Source organism: Rattus norvegicus, chromosome 6 (assembly GCF_021556685.1).
Source record: "Rattus norvegicus strain SHRSP/BbbUtx chromosome 6, alternate assembly SHRSP_T2T, whole genome shotgun sequence".
Taxonomy (NCBI): Eukaryota; Metazoa; Chordata; class Mammalia; order Rodentia; family Muridae; genus Rattus; species Rattus norvegicus.
Window position 1 is genome coordinate 111096284 of NC_141539.1, and position 12496 is coordinate 111108779.

Sequence of the window (12496 nt, forward strand, 5' to 3'; positions counted from 1 at the left end):
AGAGCATCAATAAATTAAGCTTTTCCTAAAATGCATCTGTGTCTGCCACTCTGATGATGACTTGAATCCATAGTTCCCAGACTCATCTGTACAGGTACTGAGAAGATCACTCATCTGCAGGCAAAAGCTAATAAATAAGCTCACTGCTTCAGATCCACGGGAAAGCCTCCTGCTTTAGTCACATTAATACGCTACCTTCCTGCCCTGCCTCAAAAGCCAAATCAGTTCCCACAAGCTCCAAAGGCTAAACAATAATTGTGAAGGACATGAAGTCCGACAGAGGATAAAGAACAAGATTCAGGGACCACTCTCCAGGCACAGCCTGTTCACAGCAGTTCAGAGGGCCAAGAGGCTATCCAAGCTGGGTTCATGGAACAGTGCCAACCTCGGGCACTGAACTTGAAAACGCTCATGGTTCAGAGAAAGGTAAAATGCCTGGTTCAAGTGCCTTCCTCCTGTCCTGTTCTTTAACTTAGACTGTGCAATTGGCATATGGAAGCAGAGTTCCTCCTTCCCACAGCATTTAGAGAATCAGAACACTTGGAAAGTCTTTAGCTGTGACCTCAATTTTGTTTGGGAGCACCTACTGACAGAATGGCAGTCTAATAGGATCTAACTAACACAGGACTTCCTTATGTTGAAAATGCGAACATCCACAGGAAGAAAGGGCATACGCAGTCAGGAGTTAGGGGACAAACTGCCTTTGTCCCCCCCCCCCCCCGCCCCAGTTACACAATCAGGGAGTCTATCCCTGCAAACAACTACTCCAGTTCACGAAAGAACAAGCTGCTTTAAAAAAAAAAAAATTTAAAGGGCTGAAGAGATGGCTCAGTGGCTAAGAGCCCTGGCTGCTCTTGCAGAGGACCAAGGTTTGATTCCCAGCACCCACACGGCAGCTCACAACTGTCTCTAATTCTGGTTCCAGGGAATCTGATACCTCATACCAATAGACATAAAACAAAGTTAAATAAATTAAAAACAAATTAGAAAACAAAAAAGCTAGACTCACATACTGAATCTAAGAGATGCTGCCATCTAAGGGGCAGAGGCAAGGCAGTAGCAGAAGTCCTTAAAACATAAGGGACCAAACATCTATCTCTGTGTACAGAGCACTCTCTCTTTGCATTACAGCCAGTATTTTGTCTCCCAAATAGAAAATACTTTATAGTAAGGCTATATAGCAATTTTACCAAGTCCCTATAACATTTCCAATAGGCTGTTGTGCCTCTGTGTCCCACTATTAAGACACTGATTAAGCTGGGTGTGGTGATACAGGCTGGCAATCCTAACACCTCAGACAGAAGCTGAGATTAAAAATGATTGATGGTTTGAACTCAGCCAGGGGCCTACAAAGTTGAGTTCCAGGCTAGCCTGGACTACATGGTGAGGCTCTGTCTCAAACAGTAAGGCATTATTGAATTTTACAGGACAATAGAGGATTTCGGAACTGAGTCCACATTCTTGAGATGTTGGATGTGAAGAAAATTAAAAAAAATATGCTGCTTCCTGATACCAAATGGTCCAAATCCTTTTGGGATAAAGGGTCTCCATTATCTCCAGAGTTTATAAAATGAAATGTCTTAAAAACTCTAAATATGCCCCATGCTCTCTGGCAATTAACTAACTAGGGAACAAAATGTTTCTGTTATCTTTACCTCAGGATAGGAGTTATTAGCCTGGGACAAGCCACAGGTATTTCTAAGCAAGGTCCAAAGAGTCTAACCCTAGCTATAGACTCAAAAAATGACTGATTTCGGCCTGTCATGCATAGCTACTCTGCCTTTGCCTGTGCTGCTGTTGGGGGCTGGGAGGAGGGAAGTCATTAAAGAAAGTGGTGGGGAGGAGTTTGTGGTTAGGAAGCAGAACCTTAGAGCTGTGTTGTAATCATGTACGTAAAAAGCTTAGGATACACCAGACATCTGAAGCAGGAAGCAGGCAAAGGAAGCCATGTAGTTCCTTTCTCTAGGGATTCCCCTCTTCTATTAAGCAGAAGGTCAGAAAAGATAAAATCCTTTTCCAGTGTCAGTAACACCTAAGGATACTGGAAATGCCAGGAATTGCGATTCTTATGGTACGTGGTATGATAGTAGCATTCACACCATTCTTCACACAAAGCTACAGTAACACCATTGTTTTGGGGAAAGGATGCTATGTTTCCAGTTTAACAGGGCTTCAGGTTATTTAATACATAGATGCTTAATGACAGAACAGAGTTATAACAAGTTATACAGTAGGAAGCAATGTCTCTGTTCATAGAATAATCCAAGGGTAGAAAAAGCAGCAGTAACAATGCCACACTGCAAACACTGTACCTATTCTTGTAATTAAAAAGAACTGTATTTTCAGTATTCCAAGGCTCAGGGAACGCAGTGGAAGAGTCAGAAAGAATGTACGCTCTAGTGGACAAGGAGTGCTGTGAAATGCTGTGTTCTAGACATGATATGGCCCTTGCGCACATGAACTCACAGCAGCTATACAAGACCTGAATAAGATCAAGCCAGACAACATTCCAGCACAGATAAGGAGAGGTCTCAGGAGTACCCAACCTAGCTGAGGAGCTCCTGGCTGTTGATGGCTGTGTTCTTTGGAAGTGTGGCCACTGTTAGGTGCCCATGCACATAGGGCACTACTGACAGCACCAACTAGACCAGTCGTCACCACCCCCGGGGGTGCTGAATGACCCTTTCACAGGGTTACCTAAGACCATCAGAATACACAAATATTTACATTAAATTCTGAATAGTTGCAAATTAGTTATGAAGTAGCAACAAAAATAATTTTATGGTTAGGGTCACCATAACATGAGGAACTAGAACTAGATTCAGTAGGCTATAAAAAAGAAGATATGAAGTTAAAAGACATGTCTGAGAGGGTCTGGGGGTATCAGAACAAGGAGAGTGGGGGATATAGTCAAAATACATTGTGTATATATACACAATTTCTCAAAAAAAAAAAAAAAAAAAACCAAAACCTTTTTCCTAGTATTTTATATCTCACAATAACAATTTAATATAACAGCAAGATTCTTTAGAATCTTGAAAAGTTAAGATTTCACTTTTTCCGGGTAGTAGTGGTATACACCTTTAATCCAGAACTTGGGAGGCAGAGGCTAGATCCCTGTGAGTTCGAGGCCAGCCTGACCTGCAGAGCGAGTTCCAGGACACCCAGTGCTACACAGAGAAACTGGTCTTGAGACACTGGAAAACTTGTTTTTCACTTTTAAACTCATCAGTTAAAGAGGCTCTCCCGCTTTATTTCTTTTAATCACACTAGCCTGGAGATACAAGCAGCTTAGCCTCTGCTGGGAACTGTCTTTTACTCATTACTCTACACTTGCTTCTCCAGCTACTGCTTCCAAGTAACTCTGGCTTCACTCAATTGAACACATGAACAAGAAAAAAGAGGAAAACTCTGTGGACTTGTAGTCACTAGGCAACCACTTCCTGATGCACAACCACAGATGGTCAATCACTTCCTGTCTGCTTCCATTTTAGGAAATTTTCCTCCCATAATCTTGACAAAGCAATGTCTGTTCATCATTTTTCAAATGCTTCTAAATCACCTTTTTTTAAAAAGATTTATTCATTTATTATATATAAGTACACTGTCACTGTCTTCAGATACACCAGAAGAGGGCATCAGATCCCATTACAGATGGTTGTGAGCCACCACGTGGGTGCTGGGATTTGAACTCAGGACCTCTGGAAGAGCAGTCAGTGCTCTTAACTGCTGAGCCATCTCTCCAGCCCTCTTCTAAGTCACTTTAAATGACTTTTTTTCATATAGTTAGGATGCACCAATAGTCCATTTCCATTATCCTATGATACCTCCTACCAGAATAAAATGTCTGCCTTTGTTTGGGCTTTTTTGGGACAGCGTCTTGCAATAGTCCAGGGTGACCTAGAACTTGCCAAGTAAGCAAGACTGGCCTCATACTATGGTAATCCTTGTACTTCTACCTCCTCACAGGTATGTACCCCAAGAGCTTCCTTCAAATTTCTAATCATTATTTTTTTAAAAAGATTTATTTATTATATGTGAGTATACTGTTGCTATCTTCAGACACACCAGAAGAGGGTACCAGATCTCATTACAGATGGTTGTGAGCCACCATGTGGTTGCTGGGATTTGAACTCAGGACCTCTGGAAGGGCAGTCAGTGCTCTTAACCACTGAGCCATCTTTCCAGCCCCTCATTATTTTTTTTAAATAATTTATTTTTATTTCACGTGCATTGGTGTTCTTCCCACATGTTGTCTGTGTGAAGGTGTTGGATCTCCTGAACCTGGAATTACAGATGGTTGTTGAGCTGCCCTGTGGGTGCTGGGAATTGAACCCAGATCCTCTAGAAGAACAGCCAGTGCTCTTAACCGCTGAGCCACCTCTCCAGCCCCTCTACTCATTGTTACTCTCCCTTCTTTCTTGCAGCTCTCTGTACCACCCTGCCTTCTTCCTTTACTTAACTAGAAGTTATTTTAGCTACTATTTCTCAAAAAAAAAAAAAAAAAAAAACCAGCACAGCTGTTCAAGACTAACCAGTGTTTGAGTCTAAGCCCTAAGACATACATCCACTTGTTGGTTTAGGTGAGGGAGGGGGATGATCTTAGGAATTAAAAAAAAATCTTTCTTTTGACTGAATTCTATTTAAATGTGTGTGTGTGTGTGTGTGTGTGCGCGCGCGCGCGCGCGTGCGTGCGCTTGTGTATGTGTTCTGCCCAAGAATGCTAATGGCATGACTGAACTCTTTACCGTACCAACACACATCTGTACAGACAGCTGTTTCAGTTCATTGGTTATAAACACAGCCAGAATTATTGTTCAAGTCTGTTAAGACAACCTTTTGTATTACAAGCCAGGGCTGATTGTCACATGACTGCTGAGAAAACCATAGCCTTGTGGGCCAAGTGTGGCCACTGGCCTGATTAGGTCACATAAGCCTCCCGCCCTGAGTGCTACTCTCTCCTCTGTCTGCTGGAGCAGTACATACCTCTTCATAATTTTTCGCCTCTACTCCATGCTTCATGTCTAGAATCACGAGTTGGTCAGGTATCCGCCCTGTTCCTGAGGAAGAAATCAAAAGATTCATTGTGCAGAATACTTGAAATTCCGGGAAATCACCCGCCCACCCTCCCACTCCGTAACCCCTATCTGCTCAATAGAAGGAAACAGCCCTAACTCCGCCCGCCATTCTGCAGTAGCAAAGTGCTGGCTAAAGTCATTAGCACTGCAGACAAAGCCTCCGTCTGTGCCGGGTGCTGGAAAGCAAACAGGGCATGCTGCTGGCAACCACCTTCAGCAGGACACAAGAGCCTGTGACTGTACAGAGGGCGGACTAGGAAAAGGAAAACTCACAGCCTCGCCACAGAGAGAAACTCAAGTCACAGCAGTCGGAAGCTGACTGGCATGCACATCAGCATGGAGTGGGCGCCATTTCTACATCTCAAGAGCAATGCTCTACCAGACTGAGGTAGTCCAGGTCTCTTAGGAGCTGTACATACTAAGATTAGATTACTTAAAACAAACCTCGGCATTGAAAATACAGGTTTTATCTAATATTCGACTTTGACTCAAGCATTTTGACCAAGGCAAGGCCTATTTTAGTAGGTGAATAAAAAGTTTTGGGGATATTTCCATTGAGCATTTGAGAGAAAAGCTCAAAAATCAAAGACAAAAACAAAAGCCAAATTTATAGTCTGAGGGTAACTCTCAGGGATGATTCTTAGAAGGAAAATGTCTATTTGGGATAAAAGGCCCAAGCAATGTAGCAATGATAGCAGAAACCGTATCTGATTTAGCTAATCTGAATTAAGATTCTACACAGGAAAAAGGCAGACTCAAAAATCTCCAGAAAACAGTTCACAATTTCCTGGGTTTTACTATTTATAGAATTAAAAGCTGCCTGCATGAAATTAGAAGTCTTAGGCAAATCTAGTGCTGTTTAAGCACTGGGCTTTCTTGATGTCATTAGCCAAGGAAAATGTTACTGTACCCTTTGCTGTCTGAGAGACAGCAAGAGATTTTCTGAAACTGGCTGAAGTCAACCCAAACAGTACTACTGAAGCTAGAACTAGTACTATGGAGCTAGAACTGCACCAGTGAGACTTTCCACAGGTATAATGTCCGATGATAATGTAGGACAGACGGATGGACACACACACACACACACACACACACACACACACACACACACACACACACACACACTTTAACTCCAGCTGTAGTTCAAATGTGAAACATTGTGTCTGAGTGTGTGTATGCCACATATGGAAGCCAGAAGAGTGTGTTAGATCCACCTGAAGCTGGAGTTACAAGTGGTGATAGCCCAGGCTGCCTACAATTCACTATGTAGGTACTAAATCTGACTGTGATCTCATGAGTCTCCTGCCTTCACTTCCCAAGTGCAGAGATTGTAGGCATAAGCCAAACGTGCATGGCTAAGTATGTTTAAATGACAATAAGATCAACTTTTGGAGAGACTAGAAAGAGCAACTCGAAAACAAGAGAAAAAGCACTATCGGTGAGATTAGGAACAGAGTGAGATGCCGTGTAAACATGAAGATCTGAGTTCAATCTCCAGAACCAGACATGTATAATTCAGACATGGTGGTGCATTCTGTAACTCTATTGCTCCTATGGCATGGACTAAAGGTTGAGTAAGAGAACCTGGGAGCTCCCAGACCGCTCGCCTACGTGCGCAGCACCAAAGGAGGAAGTAAGGACCAAGACCTGCAGCAGGCTGTTCTCTGATCACATATGTGCTGCAACATGCAGGTCCCTGTACTCACACATACAAATGCTCAGGGCACATATGTATACACACAGACTCAACCATATACCCATGCAAAATTTTTAAATCCTCCAACAAATGAACAATACCAAAAAAATCCCAAACTAAATAACCCTACGGACTGAAAACTAAGGCATCCTCAGGTGCTTTCTGAATATTAAACCATCAAGTCTACAATCAAGGCAGCCCGAACAGCCTGTGCCCAAACCCCATGTGTACTCCTGAGAGTGACATTACCATAAATGCCATATAATCTTTGCTTTCCTTCCCCATTTAGGGTAAGAGACAGCTGGGAAAGCTGGGTCAGCAGTTAAGAGTACTGGGTGCTCTTGCACAGGACTTGGGTTTGGTTCTGAGCACCCACTTGGTATTAAACCATCCTTAACTCTAAATTCCAGGGGATCCTATGGCCTTCACAGGCAACAGGCATGCATGTAGTACACATATATACATAAAATAAATTCTATAAATAAATAAGTAAATAGATAAACAAAACCTGAGAGGGTGATGTCCTAGTTAGTGTTTTCTCAACTTGACACAAGATAGTCATCTGGGAAGAGAAGCCTCAATTTTAGAAAATGATGCTAGGTAGGTCTTGGGCATTTTCTCCATTAATTAATGATGTGGGAAGGCACACATGGGTAGTGCCACAACCCGGGCAAGTCAGGGAGCATCAGTCCTATCTGGCTTCTGCTTCAGTTCCTGCCCTGACTTCCCTTGATGAGGGACTGAAGCTGTAAATGACATAAACCCTGTCCGCCTCAGAGTGGTTGGTTAGTATTTTATCACAGCAGCAGAAAGCCTCTCGGTTAGGTTACAGCTCAGTGGTAAAGAACTTGCCTTCCATGCCCTGGGCTCTGGGTTCCACCCCTAACCTTGAAGGTGGGGGCACAGGAGTGCTGGCCACACTTCCCATCCAGCACTCTGGAGGTGAGGGCAGGAGGATCACTGGGAGTTCAAGACCAGCCTGGGCCATATAGTGAAGCAAACTTAAATAGCTTAAGTCTTCTTGGTCTAGGTGGTCAGATCCTCTCTTTCTTGGTCTAGGAATATATTTCTGTAACAGAGTACCATCCAGAAAATGCAAAGCCCTGGGTTCAATTTCCGCTATGGCAAAAACAAACAACAAACCCTATCTTTTCTCTCCTACTTTTGTTTTGTTTTTAATTTTTTAAATATGTTTTTAAACAGTGGTCTCACACTGTAGGCCAGAATGGTCTCAAACCCACAGCAATCCAGTGGCCTCGGCTTCCTGAGTGCGGGATGTGGGTGCATGGTACTACACCTGGTTCTTGGCTATACCTCTTCTCTGTCTACTGAGGTCTTCCGTCTCTGTGTGTCACAGCATATGGCTTTAACACTGTCCAAGCTCGGGCTGGAGAGATGGCTCAGCAGTTAAGAGCACTGACTGCTCTTCCAGAGGTCCTGAGTTCAAATCCCAGCAACCACATGGTGGCTCACAACCATCTATAATGGGATCTGATGCCCTCTTCTGGTGTGTCTGAATACAAGATACACTGTGCTCGCATAAATAAATAAATAAATATTTAACACTGTCCAAGCTCAAGTAAACTGCAAAGACCCGAGGATAAGCTCTACAATCTCCTGTGCAGGACAGTTTCCTAGTTCCTTGGCTGACTTGAAGGCCTTAAAGGATCTTTAAAGTTTTAAGAACAAACAACAACAGACTTTCTAGTAATCTCTCTCTGCATTTGCCTGGCCAATGGATAACCTATTTAATGCCTCTCCAGATTCTATGAGAGCAGATTTAGGTTCACAGCGAAACTAGTTTCCATTAGCAATGGAATTAGGAGTTCTTACCACTGCACAGGCAGAGCGTCCCTCATTACCAGGGTCTGCCATGGAACAGTCTGTAGATGATGAACCTGCATGGATACATTACCACCCACAGCACACGAGATGACAGGATATGTGTACCACGATGCTTACACATCATTACAGTACCAGACAGGAGGTTCCCTGCCCTAGAAACCCTCTGTGCAATACTTCATCAACCCTTTACTCCACACATACAATCTTTTAAAGATGCATTAAAGGCTACAAGGCATTCATCTCTGCATCAGAATAAACAGGAACCAAATCAAAGTAGGAATCAAGTGCCTCCTATAGCAGGTAGCTCCGAGAGCTGGAGGAGAAGCAAGGAAAACATGGTGACTACTTACCCTTGCTCTCAAAGCATACTTCAAACATGTCATAGTCTTCTGTGGTAAAGGCAAACTTCCCTTTAGTTGCATCCTCTTTGGCATACAGAATATGGCCAGCAGAATCTGTGATCTAAAGAAGAAATAAAGAAGTTACTTAATAAAGAACTCTGAGGAAGGGGAGTCATAGAAACTGGGGATATAACATAAAAAGATAGCCAGGGGTAGGGGATGTTGCTTCAATTCCAGCTTCAAGGAGATCTTAGGCCTTCCTCAAGCACCTGAGCACGAACACACACACACATGTACTCACATGCACATACACATACCCATGTACTCATACATATACACAGTCAATTAAAGATAAAAATGAATCTTAGACATGGAGGATAAATCAGACTTTCTCCTAGGAAGACATCTTTGTCATTTACAAGTGATTTGCTTCCTGGAGGGGCATGGCAGTCCTCCAAACTTCTGACTGCTCCATTACTAAAGGATCACCTACAAGAATAGATGAAGGGCATACCTTGGTGAGTGGCCATGTGAAAAGCACGGAGATGATGCAGCGATTTAAGGGGCCAGATCTCAGGTTACAGGGGTGCATGGTCATTCCTCACTTAAGAGAAGCTACTTTGCAATGTGAAACTCACAAAGGAGTAGCTTCCTGACATTAACTCAAGATGCTAATGTCATCTGCTATAAAGTGGAATTCTTTTTTTAATGATACAGAAAATTGTTTTAAAATAAAACAATTCCTTTGATATACTTTTAATTGTACCATTTGTTAGATAGGAAAGCAAATTTACACATTAATTAGATGTGTTTATCTGACAATAATATCATCCAAAGATATACTGCTTTGATATTTATATGTAGAGAAATATGATCAGGAAAAAAAGTCTGCTTTCTATAATGAAACGATTATTTCTCTAAGACCAAAAAACTGCAATGTACAGTAAAAACACTGCAGTTCATAATGAGGATCCAAAACCTTTTCATTCCCTGGACAGCAGGCTGGATCCCTCAGGAGCCACTGACCATGGGCCTTTAGTCAGTGAGCCCTGACAGGATCAATCTGAGCCTCTAGCTGGAGGAGATAACAAGGCCAGAACAGAGCTGGTTTCCAAAATTCTTCAAGGTCTCACCAATTACAATGAAACTAAGTTAACAACCAACCAAAAATGGACTAATGTCACTGCTATGCACCCTACCAATCATATTAGAGGTTAACTAATTCTTCTGGACATTTCTCTTAGTCCTTCATAAAAGGGGTCCATGAGCCCCTCAGGTGGTCGCCATTCTGAGAGTTGGCCCCTGCATGCTGGTCATTTCTGCAGTAAACACTCTTTGACTTTGCATACTGTTTGAGTCTGGGGTCTTCCTTCAGTTATTCTTGGACCCTAACAGGAACATATAAGTGTCCAATCTGAACAGAGGTATTTCGGGCAGTTTGTTACTGTGAGTTGGTATAGTGGTCAGAACAGTGGGAAGTTGTGTGAGGTTATCATGGGTGAATATTGCCAGACATATGTCAGATTCATCTCACAATTTAAATTATGAATCAAGTTTTGGGTGTGGAGAATTTATCATGATTCCCCCACCCCACCCCATCATGGGCCATGATCCTCAGTTAAGAAACTTTGGTCTAACATCCCAGTGTGACCTCCTGGGGACCACACAGGAGAGGAGTCCGGAAGAAGGAGGTCAAAGGACACAAGTCTTCAGGAGCAGCCAGGCAATAACAGGCTGACTTTCTATGATGGTGGAGCAAGAAGAAAGGCTGGGGTGCAACATGTGCTACACATCCTCAGTGGATTTCTTTTATGGGTGAAAAGGGATTTTTTTTTTTTTTTAAAGACAAAGTCTCCTTATCTAGCCCTGGAATTCACTATAGAAACAGACTGGCCTTGAACTCAGAAAGACCTGCCAGTCTCTAAATGCTGAAATTAAAGGCGTATACCACCATGCCAGTCTACAGGTGAATCGTAAAAGTAGACTTGAGCAGCACACATTGAGACCCTCCTGTTGACATGCAGACTAGGCTGTCCCAGAGTCTGTGATGTAGCAGGTGATGACCTGACCTTCCGTTCTTCATCCTACCTCTTCAACGTAGCACGTACTGAATAAAAGCATTTAGCTCATCTGCACAGCCCATTTAAGCACTTATACACATACGCATTCATGCCATTTTTATTTATAAATATATTTAGTATGTTGTAAAAGTTTACCATTTTTAGTCATTTTCCAAAGAAATTGTGATTCAACACTTTATTTATTTGACAGGGTCTCACTCTATAATCTTGGCTATACAGATCAGGAAGGTCTTAAAACTCTGAGATCCAGCTGCCTCTGCCTCCAGAGTACTGAGATTAAAGAGAAATACCACCAGCTTGGACTAACACATTCTTCATATGTTAAGTGGATAAATTAAAACACATTATTAAAAAAATATTTAGCTGGGTGTGGTCGCACAAGTCTTCAATCGCAGCAGGGAAATCTCTGAGTTCAAGACCAGCCTGGTCTACATAGTGACCGGGACAGCCAGGGCTCACAGAGAGCCCTAGTGAAAAAACAAACCTTATTTATTTTTATTGTATATGGATGTTTTGCCTGCACGTATATTTGTGTACTGTGGGCATGCCTGGTGCCTACAGAGGCCAGAAGATTGTGCGAGATCCCTTGAATCTGGAGTCACAGACAGACGTGAACTGCCGATTTTGTGCTAGGAATTAAACTCTGGTACTCTGGAGAAGCAGTAAGTGCTCTTAACTGCTAAAACAACTCTCTAGCCTCAAACACCTTATTTCTTAAGCTGTTGGTGTCTTAAAAAGTTTATCAAATCCAGACCCAAAGTACAAAGGCAACCTAACCAGCGGCCACCGCTGCTCTCTTCTGAAGACAGCAGTCTTCACAGGACCTTCCCCACAGTGGTCCTGATGGACTGCAGAGCCTGTGACCGTCAAGACGCTCTGTCCAACACGAAGCTGCTGAAGCTGCAGAAAACTCAAGACAGCGAGGAAGACATGACCACCACACACGTTTGCTACCATCTTGTCCCTTTACATGAAACGATTAAAAAATGCCTATATAAATATAAAATGTTGATATATTTTCCTTTGTTCCATCATACTTGGAAGTAGAAGCACTTGTTGTTTTGTTTGAGACAGTATCTTGGCCACTCTGAAACTAACTGTGCAGAACAGGCTGGCCTCCAACTCACAGGCACATATTTCAGGCTAAGTGGAGCACATTTTAAGAGTAGTTAACTCTGAATGGTAGGATTTCCTCTTCCTTCTCCCCCCTTCATATCTACTTATTTATTTCTTATAAGGGGCAGGGGCTATAACAAACCATGTAGAAGTAAGAGTAACATGAAAATTGATTGTTTACCATGGGGATTCTGGGTATCTAACTCAAATCAGCCTTTTTTTTTTTAACTGTCCTTCTATTTTCTTAATTTTCGACAAAGGTCTATGTTACTTAGCATCGAAAATAATAAAGCTATTTTATTTTGAAAAAATGATATCTAAAGAAAGTTATCTCATTAG

General features: G+C 42.5%; 1 protein-coding gene and 1 long non-coding RNA gene across 3 annotated transcripts in view; one reads left to right on the forward strand and one right to left on the reverse strand.

Moving 5' to 3' along the window:
* The window catches only part of LOC102549675 (uncharacterized), a 28031-nt gene that overhangs the window by 12068 nt on the left and 3467 nt on the right, over nt 1-12496 (forward strand). The window lies entirely within an intron of this gene.
* Nucleotides 1-12496, reverse strand: part of Tmed10 (transmembrane p24 trafficking protein 10) — a 34867-nt gene that overhangs the window by 4804 nt on the left and 17567 nt on the right. The window contains 2 exon segments of the mRNA NM_053467.1: nt 4987-5060; nt 8970-9081. Of these exon segments, the coding sequence (NP_445919.1) occupies nt 4987-5060; nt 8970-9081 (186 nt within the window).